At 39.0% G+C, this 27,445-nt stretch overlaps 1 protein-coding gene across 2 annotated transcripts; it reads left to right on the top strand.

The window, feature by feature from the left end:
• The first annotated feature begins 7,020 nt into the window (after positions 1 to 7,020).
• LOC144716669 (Cyclophilin-like peptidyl-prolyl cis-trans isomerase family protein) lies at positions 7,021 to 10,443 on the top strand. Of its 2 annotated transcripts, none has more exons than XM_078591872.1 (6): positions 7,021 to 7,108; positions 7,454 to 7,573; positions 7,700 to 7,774; positions 9,035 to 9,196; positions 9,266 to 9,424; positions 10,166 to 10,443. In XM_078591872.1, the coding sequence occupies exons 2-6, from the start codon at positions 7,571 to 7,573 to the stop codon at positions 10,247 to 10,249; spliced, it is 483 nt and encodes a 160-aa protein (XP_078447998.1). In that variant the 5' UTR covers positions 7,021 to 7,108; positions 7,454 to 7,570; the 3' UTR covers positions 10,250 to 10,443. The 2 variants fall into 2 exon arrangements, with proteins under 2 accessions (XP_078447998.1, XP_078447997.1); XM_078591871.1 differs by having other exon boundaries at positions 7,032 to 7,119.
• Positions 10,444 to 27,445: the final 17,002 nt, after the last annotated feature.

Raw genomic sequence — 27,445 nt, 5'->3', positions numbered from 1 at the left:
TTTTAGATAATAAGCTATCATCAGATCTCAATATAGTTGATGAAATTTTGAAGTCTGAATAGAATGGGGGAGTTAAACGTAAAAGTGTAGAGACAGTCTCTCTTAATCAGTAAATTTCATACGGAAGAGAATTAGGTTTACCACTTAATATTGTGTCCTATGTGATTTATCATTCTCCAGATCATTGTATTACGCAGAAAGAGTAATGGTTATCACCCCCTGTTAACTCAAAAGGCCTCTTTAGGAAGCTTCAGGTTATATTGAAGAACTGATGGACTCAGGTATGTTATATATTTCATAATTCTTCATCCTTCAGAACTGGCTCAAGTTGTTGTAACGTTCTTACAGGACGCTAAAGATGTTATTTCCCTTTTCTTCATCATCAGAATACTAAAATTCTCATTTTTTTAGTCAGAACTAGCTTGTTTGATTTCCTCATCTATCAAAAATCCTCCCCCTTGGAGCCAATGTAAGGACCTACATGCCCATTCTCACTCTACATAAATATTTGCACTGAATTCTGTGGGATGCCAGCAACAAGTTAGATCTTGAATAATTTTAGCAGTTTTAATGGCTTCGTTAAACTTTTTTCAATTGAAGCTGCCGTTCATTAAGCACTTGAAAGGGTTCAACTCACTCGGGAGTTGTAAGCGCCATCTAAATGATTTTGAAGGAGAACAAACAAGATGAACAAGTCTCTAACGGTATAACAATATAATATCAAGCAATGGCTTGACGATTACCAAAGGAAATGCAGAAAAGGTCTACTGCAGGAGATTGGAGAAGCGAGGAATTTTCCAATTGTGATGGTATTAAGCTTGAACAATTCATTCTCGTATCGAAACACAAGAACGGTCATGTGTTATTGGGTTTGACGAAAATGATCCAACTAACACCATAATTTTTTGAAACATTTGAATAATTGCCAAAATTCTTTATGCACCCTATTCCATTGGAAAAGGACTCATAACAACCTAGTTGGATAATTGGGATAAGTGAGGGAGAGAATACTGATGAGCTTAAAATAATTAAAGAAATAACAACCTAGATGGAAAGGACCAAGTAAGAGGCTTGTGCGGAAAACTCATTATTATTTGTCCTGATTTATAGCCAAAGTGTATGAAGTTCTTCCACCTGGAGGGTGATAATTGAGAATCTTGTTAAAGAAACGGTTTAAACTAATGGGATTCTCAAGAAAAAAACAGAAAGAAAACAGGACAACAAACTGAAAACGGGGAAGTTCATTGTGATGGATTCAGACTAACGTGAAGGAGCTATTGATATGGAAATTGCCACTGCAACAATCTGAACATCAATATTTGTATGACTCTATTCGGATGAAGCCCAGAGGAATAGACCTTACAGTGAACGTTCCATAACCGTCCATCGTCGTTTCTCATTCTCCACTTATAAGATTAAATCTTAATGTAGATCATTAATATTGAACGTAATATAACGTTCAACACAATGTGTATCCGCATAAGGATTAGTTTTTTTCTCCCTTACTCCATTCCTGCACAATCATAAGGAGGCAACACTTTCCCATCGATGGCTTAAGAAGGGGAGGAAACACTTTTTTAGGATATCACTTGAAAGGGATCTGGGGAAAGTAGTTAAAGGCCAAACTAAAATGAGAAAAAATACCTTGCCCTAAAAATATCATATCCGGAGAGAAGCACGTTCCACATTACCTTCAATATGCGATAGTAAAATTACCTTCAATACATTTTCCAAAAAATATGAATTTGTTTCAGACATCAAGAGGGTATTCATGCAAAAGGCAATGTGGAAAAATATTACAAAAACCCACAATGTCAGAATCATTGATAAGGAGCTACTCCTGATATAACTTGGAGACTTGATTAAAATATGTTCCTATTTTTTCAAATAAAGTTTGATTTTTTTCATAAGTTTCAACGGTGATTTTATAAATTTGATCAAAATGATATACTTTTCTATGATAGAAATAAATTTATTGGTTAATTCATTTTCATTTTCTAATTCGTCAGAATTCTAATTACTGATTAATATATCTTGAAATATGAAAAAATATAAATATCCTGTTTCCAATTATTTGTACCATTTGTTATATACTAATTAGTTTTTATTATAAAAATTTCCTTTATCCTATTTAATATATTTTATGATAAAAAACTAATGATGACTTGAATAAACTTTTATACTGAAATTTATTTTCCATTAAAAATATTCAATAAAAATTCAGGCAAAAGATCAAGAATTTCAAGGCTAATAGGAAATCAGTATTAAAATTAGAGGATTAGATGGTATGCTAATCATTTAAAAAGAGGCAAAAAACTTGGTGAAAGAAGCGTTCTAAAGTTTGCAAAGATAAGGATCAGAATTATCATAGAATATCTTTAAGATGCTATATAACAATTGACTAATTCTTTTTTATCCTCTTTCTACAAAATTGAAGACTCCCAGGACCAAAAGACAGTAATATCAGAACTTTCAGAGAGATGCAAGAATATAAATGTTGGATTTTGAAATCTGCCTCAATAATAAAACATTTTAACCCAGGTTCTTATGGACATTACATATATGACATATCATTCTCATTTTTTTTCTGTCTCAGCTGAAACGTAGTTAGAAGCCTTGATATTCCAAACTTTGATACTGTTTCATTCATTTTAAGGAATTTGATTTACTTAAGAAGTAATGAGTAGAACAAAATGTAACTTCTTTTCCAAAAGTTGGATCAATTGTTATAGTTCGTATGGAATAGTTGAGTGTCTAATTTCATAAAACATTCATGGATTTATTTTTTAAGTTGAGGAAGTATGTGTACTAGACTATGATGTTACGAAATAAATTCCATTTAATATTTAATATTTGATGGTTGTGAATGTCTAATTCAAGAAAAAATGTCATTTAAACTGATCCGCGAATAAATAATTTCATCGGAAATTGTGTTAATTTTTTATGATGATACAATATATTTAGTGGTATTTTAATTACATGATTTTTCATACACAGTTCATAATTGTAACATTAATGAATGCATGTATGGAGAGTTTTTTGTGGATTTTTTTATAGAGATATATTTAAATTTCCATAAATATTTATTCAATCTATTTAATATGAGCCCAAAAATGCTTAGCAAAATATAAATCTCAAAGATATTGTCCCAATAATAATTAAGACATAAACTTTATAATAATTAATTTAGTTTAAAATGGAACATGATTTCTTGTTGCAGATGAGGTACATCATGGAAATGAAATCATTCGGAGTCAGATATCATAAATAATCATTCGGAGTTAAATATCAAATTTATATTTTTTTGTTGTACTCTACTGTATGAAAAAATTGGGTTATGTATTCATATATTTAGCTGGAATTGTTAAAATGTGAATTCTATACTGAGATTCAACTACTGATTTGATTATTTAAGACCTATCATCAAATTAATGTTTCCTTATGGGTAATTAGATGTTATTGAAATTATAATAACCTAAATAGTTTTGATAAAACATTATATATGTACAAGATAATTGATTTATATAATAACTAGGTGCAGATGAATAAATCTAATGAAAACATTTCTCAAAGACTTATGGCAAATCAATTTCCACTGAAATGGAAACCTTTACGCTCAAATATAGTTTGAAAGTCATAATCATCAAATCTCATACGCTTTGTTTGAGTATGCCTATATCTATAGATATCCTAAGTCATTTATATATGAAGAACTATATTAGTGCATAATCTTATGATCATATATATGTCAAAATGGCCAAACTGGCTCCTCAACAGTATGAAAAAATAATGATATATGGAGAAGAAGTGATGGGTAAAGCACCTAGATATTACCATCACATCAATTTGTATAAATGGTCTATGAGATTCATTGGTTATTATTGGACTCTTAAATCTTGGTATTCCGTGTATTGGCGTATTAGAGCCCATCTTAACTGAGGACTCATACTTTTTCTTTATTGATGGGATGGTCTTATCTAAATACCGTTAATATCCTTTGATATTGTGGTAACCTCCTTAGATTTAAAATCCTTTTGAAGGATTAGACACTAATGATTTAATTATCAATGAATTGGTAAGAAATCCAAGCATCATTTAATGTATTACAACTATCTAAGGATAGTTAAAATATTCAGCATATTACCCTTAAAATATTCAGCATACTTCGGTTCTATATAAAGTTAATTCTATACTTTATATTAAGTATTAATATTTTTTTGATATATAAAATCACAATTTTAAGTTTATAACCATTTATTATGGTTTTATATCTAACTATTTCCTCTTTTAACTCATGCTTACAGTGGAAGATAAGTATCCATTACTATGTAGTTTCTAAGGATAGTTAGCTTCAAAAAATTTTGACAATAACTTTTTTTATGTTTTGAAAGACAAAACTCTATGAGCTTTAGAGATTTTTAGTTTCCTTTTCTGATGAGCCCAAATATATTCTTGTCAAGATCTCCTGAATGGAAATTATAACATCTTCATCACCAATAATGTGCAATCTTATGTATGAGGAAGAATAGACTCATGTGAGGCTAAATTTTTCATAAATAAGAAGGTAGTAATTTTTCACTTATAATTTTACTATTCACTCGTTCAGGACCCTTCATATCATTCTAGGCTAGAGAGCCTTTTTATGCTCTCATATGATTTTTCATAATTTCACTTCTATATTTCCCATTCTTTTTTATCACTTTTATTTCGTTCTAGGATAGCTGTTTTTTTCATAAATAATTTTTTCATAAATAGAGAGTTGTTTTTACTTAAATATATGTTATTTTTCTTCTACTTCATTATTTTTAAGATAACTCCTTATTTCTCTCCTTTAGTATGGTGCATTACTAGTGAACCATATGATTATCCATTCAAGTGTTAGATAAGTTGGATTATCAATATGTGATGCCTACATACTCTATGGATATAAAATAAAATTGAAAATATTTATTAAACTAAAACATGAAATTATGTTCATATATCATCATCAAATCTCCCAGACATTGATCACCTTCTTTGTACCTCAAAATTTTGAACTGAATGTTATGAAACTACTGAGACTATATAAGTTTATAGTTAAGTTTCCCTCATTTATGGTTCATGTATTTTCCTACATCTATTGTTATGTGATGACAGATGAATTTTTTAATTATTGGATGGATCTGTTCAGCACATAATGCTCACATATTTCACGTGAAAAGGTTATTCCTTTTCATCCTCCTCCTCGGTAACTCTACTCCCATCTTTAATAACTACCTTCAATGATACCTAAAATAATGTTTTTATCATGTAGTTGCAAAATGTCATGCATGGCAGGACTCATGCTATAGCATGTGATGTTTTTAGCTCCCGAATGAAAATGTTAGTCTTTCTTACCCTCTTCATCAATACCTCAACTAATACCTTCAATGACATAAAAATGGCCCCTGGTGTATTCTTTTCATGTTCTAAAAAAATATATAACTTGATAGGATCCAAACACCATAAGAAAAACTATTATTTTTCATCCTCCTCAACTGTACCTACCAAGTATGTTCGTAAATAGGACATGGACATCGATGATATGCATTTTAAGGACATGTACAGGTCTGTGCCAAACCCTATTCTTAAAATACGTACCATGGTTTCCCCAAAGTATCACTCTCATTATGAACTATCAAATTTGTAGGCCAAAAGATCCTAAGATCCAACCATAGTAGTCAATAAAACTAAATAAAACAAAAAAGTTCCATCAAGAGAATTTTCTTGCATCTTAACTTATCAAAGCTTACATTATCAAGGTATACCTATACTCATCCTTATAAGTATTCCAATTGTTCATTTGAATAAGTATGAAACTCATTCTGGTTGTATGATCATGATACTTCCCAATAGCACACAGTAAATTTGGGCTGAACTAACTCCCAAATCATAAAAAAGTAAAAGGCGCATCCTGTCCAAGTAAAAAATGGATAACTGAATTCTGGAGTCAGTTGTCTGAGTCTATGAGTATTTTAATTGTTCATTTGAATAAATATGAAACAAATTCTGGTATTATGATCATGATACTTCCCAATAGCAGAACAGTAAATTTGGGCCAAACTAACTCCCACATCATAAAAAAGTAGAAGGTGTATCCGGTCTAATAAGTAAAAAAATGGATAACTGAATTCTGGAATCAGTTATCTCAGTCCATAAGTATTCACATTGTTCATCTAATAAACTTTAAACCCCTTTCTCATTGTATGATCATGATACTTCCCAAGAGCAAACAGTAAATTTGGGCCGAACAAACTCCCGCATCATAAGAAACTGGAATTAATTCTAACTCCCACATATTTTAAAAAAAATTGAAAGGTGCATCCCGTCCAAGTAAAAAAGTATTCCAACTGAATTCTGGAATCAGCTGTCTCAGTCCAATAAGTATTCCAACTGTTCATTAATACAAATTTTAAACGCTTTCTCATTGTATGATCATGATACTTCCCAAGAGCAAACAGTAAATTTGGGCCGAACTGTAAAAAAACTGGAATTAGTTCTAACTTTCACATATTAAAAAAAAAGGTGCATCCAGTCCAAGTAAAGAAATGGATAACTGAATTCTGGAATCAGTTGTCTCAGTTCACAAGTATTCAAACGGTTCATTTAATACATTTTAAACCCTTTCTCATTGTACGATCAAGATACTTCCCAAAAGCAAACAGTAAATTTGGGCCGAACGAACTCCCGCATCATAAAAAAACTGGAATTAATTATAACTCCTACAAATTAAAAAAATAATTGAAAGGTGCATCCCGTCCAAGTAAAAAAATGGATAACTGAATTATGGAATTAGTTGTCTGAGTCTATAGGTATTCAAACTGTTCATTTCAATAAATTTTAAACCCTTTCTCATTGTATTATCATGATACTTCCTAATAGTTGCAGTATATTTGGGCTGAACTACTGCCCATTGGGCCCATGTAGTTTAGTGGCCTATTGGGCCCTAATATTGTCCAGTACACAACTCTCAAATTCTCACTCTCCCTTTGAAGTATAAATTAGGTTTTCACGTTGGGTTATTCGTGTTCTTAATTCGGTCGCAAGCAGAGCTTTTGATTGGAAGCAGAGAGTTCTGGTGGAAATGGGGGTAGTATTGAAGTAATTATGACTTCTTGTCCGCGATTTAAACGCATATGGCACCTTTTTCGACCCAATTTTTTCGGTTTCTGAAATTGGTGTTTCATCCCGTTGTGTAAATGGCGTTTGATTATCTCGGAAGGACCCACTTTATATATCTTGTTTTCTTTTGATTTCATGTTATAAAAATTTTATTTTTGATTACTGACTACGGTGATTTTTATCAATTGTATCCGTCCCTGAGTAGAATGTTCATTTCAATCAAGGGAACTTGTGGTTAGGTTTCCACAGTTTCCTGAATAGCTTAGTTAACGGTTGAGCCTTGACTGATTTTAATTCTGCTAAAATATTGCAGGTTGGTTGTGAAACTTGAGAAGAAAAAAATTGCTACCTGCGACTAGGGGTTTAAGATTGTTGTTCTCCTTTAGCGTGATTGTGAAAGAGATCAGCTTGAAGGTGTAGTTGAGGAGACATGGTCGAACTCTGAACCCTTAGCATTTCTTGTCCCTCTTATTTTTCTTGCATTCTGCTTTTTATTTTGCTCAAATTTGCCATTTGATTGACCTATTTTCTCTAATTAATGTCGCTATAATGATTGCAGTCAGTCACCCTGCACACAAATCTTGGAGATATCAAGTGTGAGATTGCTTGCGATGAGGTTCCAAAGGCAGCAGAGGTGTCGGCCTTTCTTCCTAGTGCTAACTCGTGATTGCTTAAATTTCATATGATTGAGTCAGATATTGTAATTTAATTCGACCTTCATATCATTTTAATTTTCCATCTGTTATTATTTTCGATAAGTGTGAGTCATTTTTTCTGCTTAATATGGGTAGAACGACACAAAGTATTGAAGTCTACGAATGCCAGAGACACTTCCTCTCTCTTTCTCTCGTGCTCTCTCCATATCTATCTATATATCTCTATTTATCCATTTATCGATCTCTTTTTACGCTGAAGAAATCTATCAGGAACCCAATTTTTGCGCCTGCACGTCCCTTTGTACGGGGAGGCCATGGCTTGAAAATTATATAATGTTCATAGAAAATTATCTAATTTTCTAGATAATTTGTGCACAGAGAATCACCAAGAAAGGATTTTGGTCATCATATGATATTATCTAGAAGCTTTTGGATCAATGACTCTTGAATCACCTCTCAATCTTCATTTCTGCTCCAATGTAATTATTACCACCAAGATCTCTCCGACGATAATATGAGTTCACAATTGACTGTATCTGCCGAGGATCAGATCATGATCCGGGGATGTTCAATCTATCTAATTTTTTTAACAGATCAGAATCTAGCTATCTTGATGATCAAGAATTTTTACTGTCTGTGAACAATCGGTTGATTGCTTTAATCGTGATCGGTCATGATCTGATGAATATAAAAAATGCACTATCTCTCTCTCTCTGTGTCTTCTCAAGCCCGTCGCTTTATGCTGCGGCTTTTTTTTCAAATGGAAGGAGCAGGCAACAGTGCAGTACTCTGCTGGAGCATTGACACACCACTGCCAGCTCATTGCATTGAAAAAAACAGCTGCATCGTTCCACTTATTGGGTCTGCCCCCTGGCAGAGTTCAATTGGACCAACCCATCCGTTCCACTTATTGGATTGATCTGACTATCTACTATTGGTTGGCCCTCTTGATTGGGTATGATTGATGGGCTGTTCATGGTCCAGACATTCTGATCGACTGATCATACCACAGTCTGGGCCATCCGAGCGATAAAAATTTTGATCGGGACTCGGATAAAGATTTCCGACCCCTACATGATAATGAGTGCTAGTCTGAACGCTTCGCTAATGTTTCTTCAACAACAGATTGAGGCATTTCACCCTTGGACTTTTAAAAAGTAAATTCGTCCCATGGCCTCTACCTCCCTTGTCTTTTTTAACCTCCTGTTTCCCACTAATAGATTTTTTATGCTTCGCAGAATTTCTTGGCTCTGTGTGCAAGCGGTTATTATGATTGCACCATATTCCATCGAAATATCAAAGGGTTCATGATCCAGGGTGGAGATCCGACCGGGACGGGAAAAGGTGGCACCAGCATTTGGGGAAAGAAGTTCAACGATGAGATCCGGGAGTCTCTCAAGGTACAATTTTATTGCGTTAATTTGATTGCCTGAGCTTGTATTGAGTGTCGGAGGAAAATTTCGAGTCAGCACAATGCAAGAGGGATACTTTCTATGGCAAATAGTGGGCCCAACACCAACGGGAGCCAGTTTTTTATTACATACGCGAAGCAACCGCATCTGAACGGACTGTACACAGTGTTTGGAAGAGTAATTCACGGGTTTGAAGTTCTTGACTTGATGGAGAAGGTCTCTCTCTCTCTCTCTCTCTCTCTTCTCTCTCTATATATATATTTATTTATCTATCTATCTACCTTTCCATCTCTCCCTCTTCTTCCATTCAATCCTTGTCACTGTCATTTTGTATCTATTTCTCTCTTCTAGTCATCTTTCTCCTTCTCCCTCCCTCCTTTTCTCTCTCATTTTTATCTGTTTCTCTCCTACAGTTCTCTATCTTTCTCCTTTTTCTCCCTCCCTCCTTTTCTCTGTCATTTTTATCTCTTTCTCTCCTCCAGTCCTCTATCTTTCTCCTTCTTCTCCCTCTCTATCTTTATCAGTTTCATATATTTCTCTCCTCCAGTCTCTCTAAATTTTCTGTCGTCATATATATGTATATCTCCCTCTCTCTTTTCCCTCTTTCTTTCTACATATCTCTTTTTTATGCATCTATTCCCATCTCTCGCTTACTCTTTTAACCTGTCTCTCTCCATCCCTCACTCTTCTCCAGTTCCTGCCACATCTATCTTTCTGTCTTTATATTTCTCTGTCTTTCTCCACTAAATCTCTTAGGTATCTCATTTTTCCTGCCTCCCCTCTCTCTCACACACTCTCTCTCTCTCAGACATCCACTCTCTCTGACAAACTCTCTATCACACACATTCTCTCTCACACTCTCCAATTCTCTCTCTCAGCTGCTATCTTCTGTGGTGTATTTCTAATTTCCATGTGATTTTCGTTTACTAATCTTAATTTTGTTTTCTGATCTTGAAGACACAAACTGGCCCCGGTGATCGTCCTCTGGCAGAGATCAGGTTAAATCGTGTGACGATCCATGCAAACCCGCTTGCTGGGTAGTGTGGGTGATCCTCAACTCGAGACTCTCAGCTATCATTTTTGATTCCTGAAGATTAGAAAGAAGATGCATTTTACTTGGAATCATCCACTTGGTCAAGCAAGCCTAATACGGTGACTAGAAACATGGAATCTTCCAACTTCACTGAATATTTTGTACTTCTTCCCGTGTTTAGAATATAGAGATAAGTTTATTCTGGATCATGATAAAATATATTAAATTATATAACAAATGATGTGATCCTAGATCGGACCCACAGGATCAATCTACAATCTCAATCCACTTGACTGTGCCCATTTAATGCTTAACGACTGATTAAAAAATATATGATCCAAGTTCATCTCTCTCCTCTTTTCTCTCCACTTGTCCTCTTTCTTTAATCTTGGGTGTAGCAATCAGATCATATCTACACAATCTATGATAACAGATTCCCTGATCTGGGAACTTGAATGATCATGGTTCCCTGATCATGATCAGATAATGCCTCCTTGATCACTTTGAATCTTGTGCATATTTGTATTATGATCTGCTGCTGATCTGGTCTGATTTAAATCTTAATTGAGTCATTAATCATCCAATTTTGGTAATTTATGTGATTTCAAAAAAAACTTGATTTACATCAAGTGCCAGAACCCACAACCCACAACCCCCACTAAAATCAAGTGAGACAAACCATTATACCTGAGCTCGTTCTGCATTTTAAATATGTATTAAATATTATGATGAATTAAATACACCATGCTGATGAAAAACTTGTAAAATTTATGGGGGAACTAATTTTATTTTTAAAAAAATTAAAATGCTATTTTTTATCAAAGACTGATGAATGAAATAAAAAATTCTGAATTTAAAATTAGAAATCAAGTTAGAACACAAAATATTTGTGTAAATGTTGTAGAGAGAAGCAATATCCAGTGGCAAAAATCAAAACATTATGAAAGGTGCTTGTGTGTGATGCATAGGTCAGATAAGTGGTGATCAATGGAAGGTTTGATAACCTTTACGGACACAATTTTCAAGGTCATGTTAAAGTTGGAAGGAGTGCTTACTCTTTGGATGTATCACATGTAACAGAAGCATGGATTGCATCATCTCCAAGCATGAAGGGGGATGCAGTTTTATACCAACACATGCCCTGCATGTCAGCAACATCTCGATTCACACTTGGGCATCTTACTATAATCTTCAAAATATCTATTTGACTCTCTTTGGGGGCCTCTACATCAATCTTTTGAACCTCTCCATCTTTGGTCCTATTTTTGTCCCATTTGTCAACACAAGGTACGTCATGGAGTAACTACATGTACATCATCACTAAAATTTTAAAGCCAATATTGACGGATTCCAACTTTGAGTGGGAGTTAAGCAACACATAAGTTTCAAATGGCAGGTTTTGTATCATGATTTTCATATACTTCTTTAGATTCTACTCCATTTCACAGCATGCAACCAAGAGGGGTAAATACTGTACAATCAAAATATCAGGATTGCTGCAAGTCCCTCTCCCACCTGAGTAAAGTTCCTTGGTGTTGAACAAATGCGCCTTCTAGAAGCACATATTATCAAATACCTTGATCACCATCAAAGTCTTGGTCCTTCTAGCTGTGTTAGTGATGGTGTTGAATAGTTAAAGCAATCTGAGAACTTTGCTAGGGCATCCTACTTCTTGCCTAAAATATTGAGCGGGCACAAGTTTTTGTGCATGATGAGGTCTGAGTTGCCCAACACCTCTCACTTTATACCACATCCACCTGCATGCCAAACATGGAATCACATTGAGTTGGGCAGTCTGAGGGGGAGGGCATTCCTGTTAGGTTTACTAAGTTTATCTTATTATTACTGTACTTCCTCACTCATGGTTATGAGTTTCTAATAAAGCTGAAAAATTGTGACACATAACCCATGATCCATCCAAGCAGTGATGTTGAAGGAGTCTCCAGTGCAAGTACATCCTCAGTGTCATGATAGGTATTTGTGAACTCCATGGTACTAAATGCAAGTGTTGAAAAGGCCTCTATCGAATATTAATTAATTAGTATGTCACATATAGTTACTGTTCGGGTTTATCATTATAGAGCTAATGGGCAGTCATAAACTTGACTAGTCAATGGACTTATAGGGCCACATGCATAAGTTTTCTTGGATGAAGCATGATATACAATTATAAGGATTTTTATGAAAAACTACGTTAAGTATAAAAGGATCCAAAGTCCTTAGTGAGAAATACCCATGAAAGTTTTTCCCTGTGCAAACCCACTTCTTGAGCCCCCACTCCTCCATAAATGTCTAGAATGATGAGAGACTTAACAACATTATACTTGTTGGATGAAAGACGGATCGCAATTTCAGATGAATGAAATGGGACTGGACTGATATCCGTTCAATCGTCCAACCACGGTATTTTGTTTTGTTTGAATCATCATCAGTTCCTTTTATTTCATCATCACACTTCTGTCATCATTATTGTATCATCCTTCATCCATGATAAAAAACAGAATGGATGAAAGAGAGAGGGATGATGAAATGTACTAAATATACAAAGAGAGGGTGAGAGAGAACTATCAAGAGAGAGAGAGAGCAATAGATAGAGACAGTGTGTGTGAGAGAGAGACAGACAGATGGAGAGAGTGAAAGTGATAGAGATATATAGAGAGTGAAAGTGATAGAGATATATAGAGAGAGAAAGAGAGTGAGATCAACTGAGAGAGAGAGAGAGAAATAGAAAGAGAGCAAGCAAGAGATCAAGAAAGAGAGACAGAGAGGAAGAGAAATAGAGCAAGAAAAGGATTAAGAGAGACAGAGAGAGAAACAAAAAGAGAGGTAGAAAAAGAGAAAGAGGGTGAGCAAGAAAGAGAAAGTGAGAGAACGAATGAGGAGGGAGCATGCATAAGAGAACAACAAAAAATTGGGTAGATTGAGAGTGAGGGAGTATAACCAATCAAGAGAGGGAGAGAAAGTGACAGCGAGAAGATAGAGAGAGATGAAGTGAGAAAAAGAAGGCAAATAAAAAAGAGACAATGAACGAGAGAGCCAAGGAAAGGGAGAGAGAGAGAGAGCTTGCAAGAGATAGTGAGAGGGCTCGATGTGGACAACAGTTTGATGACAGTCGCAGTCTCCATCAATGACCATCACCATCTAAGTTGATGACTGACATGACAGTCCATGTCGTCAAAGGCCATTGCCCCAATCTTCTCGGTCAACAATGATCAGTATCTCCCTTAACAGTGATCGTCCCTATCCATGATGGTCCTCATCTCAATTGAATACATTATCATCCCTATCCCTGGTGCTTTTGTCCCCCGTTCATGATGGTCATCATCCCCATCATTGACAATAATTACCATCTCCATCAAGGACGGTCTCGCCCCCCACATTGATGGCCGTGGTCCCTGTTGTCATCAATGGTCATCTCCGTCACTGATGATCATCGTCCTCGCTGTCATTGGTCACCATCCTACTGTCATCATTTGTGGTCGTCATCAGCAGTGATTGTCATCACACTGTGGACAATCATCATCCCTGTCCTCATCAGTCAGTGTCATCATCATCGACAGTAGTTGTCCCTGTCATTGCCAGTAGTTGTCCATGTCAACGTTGGTCATTATCATCACAACTCCATCAGGGTCATCAATAATTGTTGCACCCCTCATTCACAGTCATCATCCCTGTCCTCCATGGTCGTTGTATGAGTCATTGATGGTATTCATCCACATCCTTTTCCCCAACAGTTGTCTTACCCTCATTGTTAGCGTGATCGACAATACTTCCCGTCATCATCGTTTATGGTCCATATCCTGGGCAGGGAACGGCACGTCCCGGACGTGACGCCTCAGACGTGACGGAATGGATGACGATTCGTGACAAACGGTGATGTGATGAAATTTTCGTCACGTCACCATCTCGTCACTCCTCCCTTGATCCTCGTTCCGTCACGTCACCATCACCGTGACGTGTAACCGTCACCAGTGACGGAAACAATGTTATTTATTTTACTATGTTAATAATCATAGTAAAATAATTCTACTTCTCTGCGTCGAACAGTCGAAGTCCACTTAGGTCAAGTTGAAGTAGAAGTTACCACTCGCCAAGTCAGAAGTCGGAACTCGAACTCGAAGTCAGAACTTGCCAATTCGGAAGTTGGAACTCCAAGTCGGAAGCCCGTCGAAGTCGAACTCGAAGTCGGAACTTCGACCGTCAAAGATCATGTTGATCTTCTCAGGTAAGTTGCAATTCTTCGCTCTCTAACGGTGAGTTGTGCAAAACTTTTTGTTTTTCATGAAATTTGAGATAAAGGGAAAGAGATATAGGGATGTCTGATATTGTATTTAAATAAATTCAGTTTTGATTTATGGATGCCCTTCAATACGAGACAAATTAATGGATGATGTCGTATTTATAGATGCATTATTGGCGTAGTGCCTTCTTTTCAGAAATTATGCCGGGTTACTTCAGTTTTGATCGATAAATGTCTTTTGATATGAGAGAAATGGATGTTGATATCGTATTAATCCAAGTGCCTCTAACTGCAGAAGTTATTGCCAGATCATTTCAATTTTGGTCGATAGATGTCGTTCAATATCAGAAAAATGGAAGTATAATATCGTATTTAGAGATGCATTCGTTCCGTAGTACCTTCGATTTCAGACATATTTGCAGAAAGTGTTGGTATCTCCTTATTTTGGAACCCCTCTCCGATCTCCTTATTTCTCCATCCCCAATTCCCCCTATCTCCTATTCTCTATCTTTCAATTCCTCCATCTCAAATTCTCTCTCTTTCTATCTCTCTATCTCCGATTCTCTGATATCCCCATATTTCGATTTCTTCAATTCAAAGAAATTGATTGTACTTCTCAATTTCTAGATTTCTATTTCTCATTTCTTAATTTTTAAATAAATTGCAATTGTCAATGTATTGTTTGTATGGTGCCCTGTCACTTTTTAAAATTGATACTACCAAAGTACTCATGCTGTTGAATTTCTTCTTTCTGTATATTTGTGCAGTGCATAGAAGTGCTGTCTAATCTACTGATAGATGTTTCAAAAGTCGAGAGGCAGGAATTCAGGATCAAGACACAACAGGAATCTACTCGTCTTGGCAACGTAGGTATTTGGCTTCTTGTTTTTATGTACAATTTTATATTTCAGTCTCAAATAGTGATAATTATGCTCACTGAAACTGTATTAAGTATCAAAATAAATGAGTTCAAAGTCTCATTACTTATCTTATATGGCTGTGAACCTTTGAATTTCAATTGATAATTTTTTTGGAAGCTTTTATTATAATTGGCAATGTCAACGTCATTGACCTTCGCTGACATTGATAACTTCTAGTATGGCTTCATTTTATGTTTGTACTACCTTATTGCAAAACTAACGTTTTTAGCATGCAGGTTGGATCTATCACTACGGACAATGCATCAAGTAACGGGCAGATGATAGCACTACTCTCAGAGGAACTCAAGCCGATTGATGACCGTTTCACTAAGGACCGACATGTCCCCTATGCTGCCCACGTGTTGAACATCATCATCCAGGCTGCGTTGCAATCATTACGTGTATCAGTAACTACACCTCCTCCAAGGACTGCTGACAACAGCGCAGTAGATGCATCATATGAACCTGATTACAATGCTGATACAGACGATTTGGACGTCGTGCGCGAGGCTGTGGCAAGTCATGTAGAAATGGTCATTCATGATAGTGGCCTCGTCCTGGGGGACACGATTTCCCGTGCTTGGCAATTAGTGATAAGCATCAGAACATTGACACAACGACGACACCGGTACGTAAAGACGTGCAATGACATTTTGAAGAATCACAACCAACTCCCATTAGATTGCCCAACGCGGTGGAATAGTGCGCATGACATGTTGCATGCCGCGTTGGAGAAGCGAGAAGTCGTGGATTTTATCACGTTAAAAATCATGTCGGTGACAGATAAGGACATGAGAATCTCACGTGAAGAGTGGAAAATGTTGGGAGACTTCCGCAACATTCTAGGGCCTTTTATAGGATGACTAAATATGTTAGTGGCTCGAAGACAGTGAGAGTCGTGGAAGTGATCCACATCTTGAAGGCGCTGATGCGACATATCGACACAATCTTGCTCAAGTTTGATACGTCTATGATATTCGCATCGGGAAGAAGGATGACCGCTGCTCAAATTGCTTCCATCCGCAAAGCTTGTCAGAGCATGAAGTCGAAGATGTTGAAGTATGTGAAGATGATTTCAAAAAACTGAGCGATGACAACAGCTGCAATTCTTGACCCTTTCAACAAGGGAGCATTCAGGATGCATTGGCATTTGTCCGCCGACTTATGCCCAAACATGGTGAGGAAGACATAATTTGTAGCGACCTCAAGGATGAGGACTGGCTCGCAGAACTTATTGATGGCATAGCGCCAGCTAGGGAGAAGGAACGACGAGTACCAACTCCAGCCGAGGAATTGGAGGCGTATCTACAATCAATGGAGAGGAAGGACAACGAAACAGCATTGGGATAGTGGGCACGCATAGGTGCATGAACCTACCTGTGGCTTGCAATCGTCACTTTCAAGCACCCACGTCTTACTGCTGAAAGCATCGAACCCCTAGTCACAGTCAAGTGTTGGTTACGTGTCGAGAATGCTCAGATGTGCGATGGAGACAATGTGAATGACTTTTTTGACGACAAAGACTAGTCTAAATCTAATATAAATAATTTACTTCTATCGATCCAATCTTCTAATGTAATTTTACTGAACAATTTTTTTGCAGCAGCGACAATCATGGTTGGGAAAATTGACTCGTCCATTCTTCTTCCCCGACCGATATCTTCCTAGAGCGTAGGTACATTTTTTGGAGAACTAAACTAACTCGCAATCCATTTTGAGTTCTCAATCAATATATTTAAATCCATTTTGAGGTGTTGCTGTGTTATGTTATCATTTTTTCATGCCAAGATATTCAATTTATTTATTTATTTGTGGGTGTCTCTGCCCTGTATGTGTTCCTTCATGCTAGGAAAAGGCAGGTGAAATAATTCTCCTCCTAATTCCACTGTATGTCTCTGGCCTGTATGTATTCCTTCATGTTAAGGAAAAGGCAGGTGAAAGAAATCTCCTCCAAATAAGACATCGATTTATCTCTAATAGGCTAACGAGTCTCTAGGTTGGGCATTTGCCAATTACTCACCCCAATCTAACATTAGGCACAAAATGTTGAGTGGAGGTTTGTCAGTGAGAGTTCTACATGGAAACTATTAGGTTTCTGTAAAAGATGTTTCCACAAAATCATCATTATCTGCTGAATTAAATAATTTAGAGGGCTTCAAGCCTGCCTGTGGAAAAGCCGACCATCAACTCTGAAGGAATACAAGGATAACAACACAAGTGCGACCCAACATCGACTCTGACTTATGTTTCTATATGGCACTAGGGTTAAACCTGCTAAGTAATTTAATCCCCCCAAAGTATGCATATCGAGCAAACATGGATTCTTCGAAAACGACATTAGGGTTCATTGCATCATACGAAGGCAAGCTGGACTGCTAGAGTCATCTACGTTGAAGACTTTTCCAAGTCTGTATTGAATATAGAAGAGACACCACTGGTGAGTTGGCAGGCCTCCTACAGCGAGCACTTGGCTAGACAATCGCTGTCCGGCCAGTGAATTTTCTTTTTTGAAAAAAAATATTTTCACTTTTATTTTCTCAATGACTCTGTGTCTGCATATCTCTCTTAGCTAACACAATTTTTTCTAGAATAATTTTGAAACGAAGAGAGGTTTTGGTTTAAAGTAGTTATCATGTGCAGAGGGAGCTGAGGAGAGACGTTAAAGGCCATAAATAAAATCGTGTGTGCGTCGCTTTACGAAAAGTCAGACACGATCATAAAGATCGGGGAGAAGAGTATAATATAATATACTCTTTTCATCGTTTTCTATCAACCAAGTCACTGACAGCTCATTACCAGCCACTCTCCAGCCAGCTCATTCAATTTTATTTATTCATTTCTCCTCCTAACTCGTTAGCCTACTACATATAAATCTACCCTGTATGTGATAATGTGATTCGATGTCTTATTTATCATTGGAAATAGTTAAGTTTAAATTTTAGTTGAGATCATTGTGTCCCGAATTAAGACGATTAAATTTGGATGAATGCGTCTGACTATTTGGTTCCTAATTGCTTATTGGACTGTGGATCTTCTCTTGTAGGATGGCAAGCGTTCAGCTGTACCTTCTACCCCACAAAGCCATTGTCACAACTTCCCCACAAAGCCGGCCTTCCAATTCTCGTGCTTTCTCTCAATCTCTTCGTTGTTTGGGAGAGACAGAAAGCACTGAAAGAGAAAACTACTGCCCCAATGCTGCAAAAGTCCCCAGGAATCTTTGTGGATGAAGGAGCATTTACTGGCTCTTGATTTTTTTTAACGGCGAGCTGTAAACATTCAAAGGTTGTAACGGTTTGCAAACTTGTTGAACATTTTTTTTATTTTCTGTTAGACAGTAAATCTTCATTTTGCTTTGTCAACGTGAGCATTCATTTTGGTTTGTCATCAGTATTATTATATTGATGAAAGTCAAGACTAGTAAAGGAAATGAAAGTCATTTGGTGACTGGTGAGTCACAAAATCCTTCACTTTTCCATAAATATATTAATTTATTATATTATTATTATATTATTATTCATTATTAAATGTAACTATGACTTTTTGATCCATGAACAAATTATTCAATTCTATTAAAGACTGCACCAACAAATTAATTATTAAATTCATAATTTCACATTCTTAAAAATATTTATTAAATTTTTTTCACGAAAAACATCACTAAATATTAAAAATTTCAATCAATAACTTAAATATTAAATTACTTAGATTCCCAATTTTATGACAACATATTAAACCATAAGTCAGTAAATACTACATTTTTCCAACAATATATTAATTTATTAAATTCTTATATTCATAATTTACATTATTAAAATGTAAATATAAAATTTTAATCCCTAAACAAATTATTCAATTCTATTAAAGACTGCATCAATAAATCCTTAATTTCTCCATCAATAAATTAATTACTTGAATAATTTCTAGCATTCCCCAGCAACAAATTAATTACTTAAATGTATTTAAAAAAAAATGAATGTCTTACCTTTTCTGTGAACAAATTAATTATTACAGTCATAACTTCACATTCATAAAATAATTATTAAATTCTTTTCAAGAAAAACTCACTAAGTATTAAAATTTTCAACCAAGAACTTAATTATTAAATTATTTATTATTCCCAATTTTACGTCAATAATTTGATTATCACAACATATTAAACCATAAGTCACAAAATCCTTCATTTTTATACACATTTCCTGGCAACAAATTAATTATTGAATTGTATTTTATAAAACAATAAAAATTAATCTTTTTCTGTCCCTAAATTCATTATTCAAATGCATTAAAATCCCATCACGGTCGTCAACCGTGACAGAACTTTCGTCACATTACGCGTCCGGAGTATCCCGCCACTATCACGTCACCATTATGTTCAGCGTGTCACGCGTCGCCATCACCGTCACGCCTCATCCAATTTGTCACCGTCACCGTCACGTTTCCATTACGGTGACGTGTGACGTGACAGATGACGTTTGACGATCCCTAATTCCTAGGCAGTCGTCCCGCGTCGTGGGGCGTCATCCATGTCGTTGATGGTCGTTGTCCCCATCATTTGACAGTCGTTGACAGTCGTTGTCCCCATGTCGTTGATGATCTTTCTCCGCATCATCCACGTTCGTCATCTGCGTCATCAATGATAATCGTCTACTTCTCTGTATACGAAGGTCTTTTCAAATTTCACAGTTACGACATCCTTGGTTTCATCAGTCATCCCCCTCATTTTTGTTAATTTGTGACGTTCATTCATTTGTGACAGATGACTGATGACTGAATGTAATTGTTCAGTCATCGGTCCATCTCTCCAGACGATGACCGATGAAGAAATTGGATGGGTAGGATGATAAGACCACTTTCTGATGGAAAGAATAGAAGGGAAGATCGCAAGAATGTCTTGTCAAGGAATCCAGCCCACGTGCCAACTCAGACGATGACGCATTGTGTGCTCACGCACAAGAAGGTTTAAGAAGAATCTCCTCGACCAAACCAAGAAGATCTCCAGCTGCCAAAGGAGATATCTCCTAGTGTTCCAAGACAGAGACAATGATGACTCTGTCCCATATCGAGAAAACATTTATTCATCAACCGCCCTAAGGCCCCATGAGTCCTCTATAAAAGGGGACGATCTGTATTGCAAACTCACTTCGAACAGCCTAACGGCTATATTCTTCTATCCTGCTGTTAATTCATTTTCTTCTTCATTCATCCTGTTCCTCAATCGCTCCTTGGAGAATATCAATTTCTATCATGGTATCAGAGCCAGTGCCGGAGTCCACTTTTGAAGCACTGCACCTGAACGATGAAAGCGCTTCAGATTCATCGTCTCTAGATGAGTCCTCAACAGCTCGGAGAACGAACTCCTCTTGCAAAGGTCCAACAAGGATCTCAAATGCAATGGTACCTTCAGTCAATCTCACAAGAGAGAACTCCATAGTGTGGAAAACACAGGTAATACCTACACTAAAGTTTCATCGACTCAGTTCTCACATCGAAGCATAACCGCCCCCCCATGCCGAGGATGAAGAAGACGACTGGTGGTTACTACAACCAGCATGTCATGGGGTTTCTTCTCGCATCAATGACAGAAAATGTCATTGGGTGCGTAACCGAAGCTCCCACGGCAAAAGCCATCTAGGACACATTGGGGAAGGACTTCGTCTCCTCCGCTGAAGCACGACTGCAATAGCTACTCAGGAAGCTGCACACCCAAACCAAAGGAAGCCTAAGCCTTGAAGATTACATCTCCCAGTTTCGTTACATCGGCAGCGCCCTCTCAGCATCTGGGGAAAGGGTCGACCAATGCACGATGGTCCGAGCTCTCCTTCAAGAATTAGCACTCAATATGCTCTGGTCATTGCCTCGGTTCGAGCAGCAGCAGAACCCATGTCATTGAACATGGTCATCTCTCACCTTAGTGACCATGAAGCGATGCTCGCATGTCACCAAGCTGTCAAAGAATCAATCTAGTCCCCTCCAACTGTCAACCTTACTCAAGCAAACCCAGGAAACACCGGTCAAGGCAAAGGTAAGCCAACCGAAAATTCAAATAGTAACCGTGGAGGCTTTGGTAGGGGAAACGGAAGAGGAGCAGGGCGCACTAATACGGATGGACGATTCATTCCAAAATGCCAAATTTGCTCACGGACCGGACACCGAGCCTTGGAATGCTACGAACGGTTTAACCGAATGTACATTCCCCAAGATCCTCATGTGAACCAAGTCACCTCTCCAGACACACGAAGGAAATATATATGCACTCCTCCCCAATATGAACAACATCTCCATCCACTGCCACAAGCCTATAGCACTTCATCCTCGGTCGCACCATCATCCCATTGGTACCTAGACAGCGGTGTCACACACCACGTCGTCGTCGGCCCAAACCTGCTTCTCGAACCTCAAGTCTACTCAGGACAAGACAAAATCTACATTGGAGACGGATCAGGTTTCCAAATTTATCATTCAGGTCACACAATTATACCCACTCATCTTCGTAATTTAAATCTTAAACACGTAATCTCCTTTCTGTGCGTCGATTCACCGAGGACAATAATGTGTTTTTCGAGTTTCATCCCACACACTATCTTGTAAAAGACAGCTCTAACGGACAGGTTCTACTCAAGGGTTGCGTTGAAGACGGCATGTATCAGCTTACGCCATTTTTATCTTCAGCAGCCCTCGTCGGCGAACACGGTTCACCCCATACATGGCACCACTCCTCGGTCATCCTTCATTCAGCATCCTCCAAAAAATTATTAGACGGTTTGGTTTACCCTTCTCTCAACTCTCTAAACATTACGTTTATCCTGCCTGTGCATTGTCAAAAAGCGATAAGTGATAAGCTCAATTTTACTGTGTTTTTTTACTGGTTATTTATCAGTAACATGTGTGAGGATTAAGCTTATTCAACGAATTTATAAACCTCACAAGTTAGGGCGAGTGAGGGTCGATCCACAGGGAGCAAAAGAAAACAGCAGGAAATTCCTTTTCAGTACGTTAAAGTGCAACTTAATCAAGCCGTCTATAGAGAATTTCTCTGTAGACAGATCCTTTGCCCTTTGGGGCAAAGGATCGAACACCTTGCGTGCAGGGATAACCTGCGCGAGGTGTGCGCGGCTTGGCCTCTGGCGCTGACTATGCAGCGCGCGGCGGCTGCCTATGCACGGAATGCCTGCACGCAACAGCGTGCTGCGCGCGGCTGCGTGCTGCGCGCGGTTGCGTGCTGCGTGCGGCTGTGCGCAGCAGTGCGCTGCTGCGTGCTGCGCGCGGCTGCGTGCTGCGTGCGGCTGTGCGCAGCTGTGCTGCGCGCGGCTGCACGCGGCTGCGCGCGGCTGTGCGCGGCTGCACGCGGCTGCACGCGGCTGCGCGCGGCTGTGCGCGGCTGCACGCGGCTGTGCGCGGCTGCACGCGGCTGCGCGCGGCTGTGCGCGGCTGTGTGCTGCGTACAGTTGCACGCGGGTGCACGCGGCTGCGTGCTGCGTGCGGCTGTGCACGGCTGAGCGCGGCGGCTTTGCTGCACACGGCGTGGTGGAGATGCGGAGGAGTTCTGTTCTTTTGGAAGATTTGGGGAAGACGATTTGAACAACAAAGGAACAAAGTTTAAACTGAAATCAAATCTAAACGAAACAATCCTCAGTTGGGAAACATTGGAAGATCTTGTGACTCTTCCAACCCAACCAAAATTGTCTGAGAAGAGAGGGATTACAGGGCTGAAGCTTGCGATTTCCCCACGTCGGGTGTCACGTCCTTGCGGCGAGGCGTGGTTCTTCAATCCAAGCTATCTTCAGTCTGTTCTTCCTCTCCAACTCCAAAAGCTCATCAGCTCCTGGAGGGTGCAGAAATCCTCTTCTCCAAGCCCTAGTTTCCTTAGAGAAAATTCTGAACACCTAAACTCCTCTCTCAAGAGAGTATTTATAGGTTTTCTCTTAAGTCATGCCCAGGGGCATTTTCGTAATTTTTGCCACTTCGAATTTTTGCCCACTTCTGTTGATCCTCCTCTCTTCCTTGATCTTCTTAACCTGTTTCTGAATGTTCACTAGCCATAAAACGTTAAATATATTCCACTTGATTCAAAGAATCAAGTGGGGTTAGTGATTTCATAAAACAATACATATGCATGAACTTAGCATGAATTCACAAGATAATTGTAATGAATTTAAACTTGAGAACTTGATTATTTGATGACATATTTTAGAGTCATCAATAGGCTTCCATATATATCTTCCTATTCTCGCTCTCTCAAACCATTGAAACTCATCCATTTGGATTTGTGGGGACCGACACTTGTCCACTCGCATTTAAATTTTCCTTACTACGTAATTTTCATCGATGACTTCAGTCGCTACACTTGGTTTTTTCCATTAAAATCCAAATGTGATGTACATTCCACATTTATCGCTTTTCAATCTTTGGTTGAACAATAATTTTCTTCCAAAATCCTCGCCTTCCAATCAGACTGGGGGGGCGAATTTCAAGCCCTCAACTCTCATTTCAAGCAACATGGCATTCACCACCGCATTTTGTGCCCTTACACATCGCAACAAAATGGCACTGCCCAGCGGAAGCATAGGCACATCGTCGAAACAGCTCTCACGCTGCTTAACCATACCTCCTTACCTTACAACTATTGGGATGAAGCTGCGGCAACTGCCACCTATTTGATCAACCGGCTTCCTTCTCCACTACTCACCCACAAGTCGCCATTCGAACTCCTACATAAACATAAGCCTAATTACCGTTTTCTCAAAACCTTTGGATGTCTATGCTTCCCTCACTTACGCTCTTATGCAGATAATAAACTCTCTCCTCAGTCCAAACGGTGCATCTTCTTGGGCTACAATGCACATCATTTGGGTTATTGGTGCCTCTCCATTGCATCCGGTAAACTATACATCTCTTGAGATGTTCAATTTGATGAACCCACCTTCCCTGGTCTTCCAAATTCGACCAAATCAAACTCACCCAGCATCCTTGGACCTGCACCCCATCCTGTACCTCTACTGATCCCTCAAATATCCCCTGTCGTCACACAACCTACCACGCCACGCACATCCCGAACTACTTCGAACTTCGAACCCTCGCCACTCTCCCCACGGCACCAGCTCCCTTCGTTCCACAGCTTCACTTTCCAGCGATGATTCCCCCTCTCGACCTCATCAGTCCTTGCAAGACATCTACGCCCACACCCAACCAATGAACATCACTACCTTATCTCCCGAATGCCACACCATCGCCACTTCCGCTCCTGAACCTACCTCATACGATGAAGCCGTCAAACACCCGGCATGGCGTCAAGCCATGAATTCTGAATATCAGGCCTTAATCCAAAATGGCACTTGGACTCTAGTTCCACCGCCTCCCAGAGCACGCATCCTCGGCTGCAAGAGGATCTATCATCTCAAGCGTCACCCCGACGGCTCAATTGAACGCCATAAAGCACGTCTCGTCGCTCAGGGTTTTTGTCAAACTCTCGCGGTTGACTTCGCTGAATCTTTCAGCCCTGTCATCAAGATCACGTTCATTTGTCTTCTCCTCGCGACAGCCATCTCCCACGGATGGTGCATTCGCCAGTTGGACGTCTCCAACGCTTTCCTTCACGGAAACCTTCACAGAACTGTCTACATGCGCCAACCGCCAGGTTTTGCGCATCCTCGCTTCCCTTCACACGTTTTTTTCCTTCCTAAATCTCTTTACGGCCTCAAACAGGCCCCTCGCGCATGGTTTTTTAAAATCTCTCAATTTCTTCTTCGCATCGGCTTTTAGGGATCTCGTACTGACCCTTCTCTCTTTTTCAAAATCACCCTCCTCTCGCATCTATCTTCTTATTTACATCGATGATTTTCTGGTCCTCGGCTCAGATCGGCAGGGGGTGACTTCTCTTCTCCTCTCTCTTCACAAAGCTTTTGCTATCCGTGACCTCGGCCCAGCTCAAACTTTTCTGGGCATTCAACTCACTCCTCACCCACTTGGTCTTGCTCTCTCTCAATCGCACTATTTATCCACTATCCTTAGCCGTGCCAACATGAGTCACTGTAATGCAACGGTTACTCCTGCCCCCACATCGCTAAGCAAACCTAGTGAAGGCACATGCGACGCCACCCTCTACAGTCAAATTGTGGGGGCTCTTCAATACCTTACGCTCACGCAACCAGATATCTTCTACGTAGTCAACAAAGCTTGCCAGCACATGCATCAACCGCGTCCTGAACACTGTAAATCTGTTAAACATCTCTTACGTATCTCAAAGGCAGCGGTAATCTTGGATTGTTTTCTTATAAAAAATTCTAACTCTTTTTTAAGTATGTTCAGCGATACCGACTGGGCAGGTGACACCGAAGATCTGCGATCCACCAGCGGCTACCTCATTTACCCCGGGCCAAATTTGGTATCTTGGAGCTCCAAGAAACAATCCACTGTCTCACAATCAAGCACGGAAGCAGAATACAAATCCATGGCTAACGTTACCTCGGAATTCATTTGGATCTCTTCACTTATGCAGGAATTGCAGCTCCCAATTGTTGGCACTCCCACATTGTGATGTGATAACCTCGGAGCTACGTACCTCGCCCGAAACCTGGTGTTCCACGCTCGCATGAAGCACGTGGAAATTGACTTCCACTTCGTTCGAGAAAGAGTGGCCGCCAAACAACTGAAAATCATGTTCACATCCAGTCATAACCAACAAGCCGACATCCTGACCAAGAGCCTTCCGAAGCAATCGTTCCTCTGGCTGGGCTCCAAGTTCAACCTCGTCCCTCTGATGAGCTTGTCGGGGAGTGTCAAGGAATCCAGCCCACGTGCCAACTCAGACGATGACTCACTGTGTGCTGACACACAAGAAGGCTCGAGAAGAACCCCCTCGACCAAACCAAGAAGATCTCCAGCCGCCAAAGGAGATATCTCACAGTGTTCCAAGACAGAGACAATGATGGCTCCGTCCCATATCGAGAAAACATTTATACATCAACCGCCCTAAGGCCCCATGAGTCCTCTATAAAAGGAGACGATCTGTATCGCAAACTCACTTCGAACAGCCTAACGGCTATACTCTTCTATCCTGCTGTTAATTCATTTTCTTCTTCATTCATCTTGTTCCTCCATCTCTCCTTGGAGAATATCGATTTCTATCACGTCTCTAGTTCACGCAGAAGAATAAAGTTAGACTGACATAGTGGAAAAAAGAAAAAATACTTATCGTTCTTTATTATCATTAGCTGGCAGACCATTTAACTGCTAGCCAGTATGAATCACGTAACGTGTGATCATCTGAGCTCATAAAAAGGGGAAAAACAGAACGAACTTTGAACAAAAAACGAAAATTTGTTCGTAATGATCATCCTTCTACATTTCTTCGTCGATTTGTGTTTCTTTCATAGATTACAAGACGATCGAATCATCCGATCGTTGGACAACCTTCTGATCTGATGTCTTCCCTATGTCACTTCATGGGTTCAGCTCATATTTTATCTAGGAGATAGAGAGATAGATGATGATGATGATGGTGATGGTTATGGTTATGAGGTGGTTCGAATACGATAGCAAAAGAAGTGTGACAAAGTTTCTTTCTACGTCACTTCATTGGTTCACCGCCTCGTTTCTGTTACAGTAACGAGAGAGACAGAAAAAGAGATACCAAAAAAATCTAGAGAGAGAGAGAGAGGATAGCTGAGGTTCAGTGGAGTTAACAGCGATGGCGGTGGTTCTCCCGAATCCAAGCCAAACAAAAGAATAACCAACTTAATCAACGTGACTTCATGGTTTCTCCTTCTATCAAAGAAACAATTCTCGAGAGAGAGAGACGATGAAGTTGGTGGAAGGAGAGGTCGCTGAGTGGAGTAACCCTTCATGGATTGTGAATTTCTCGATTCCAAAAAAAATTTAGAGGCTTCTTTACCTTAGTTCATGGGCTCTTCTTCTGTTAGAGAGAGAGAGAGGATGACGAGTGATCTCTGGCTCAGTGGAGTTCCACGTCATAAGAGAGCCACTCCCCAACCGAAGACCCAAATAAGAACAATCAACTTCCTTCTACGTTACTACATGCGTTCTCT

Source organism: Wolffia australiana, chromosome 2 (assembly GCF_029677425.1).
Source record: "Wolffia australiana isolate 7733 chromosome 2, ASM2967742v1".
Classification (NCBI taxonomy): Eukaryota; Viridiplantae; Streptophyta; class Magnoliopsida; order Alismatales; family Araceae; genus Wolffia; species Wolffia australiana.
This window is presented reverse-complemented; position numbering and strand designations above follow the sequence as displayed.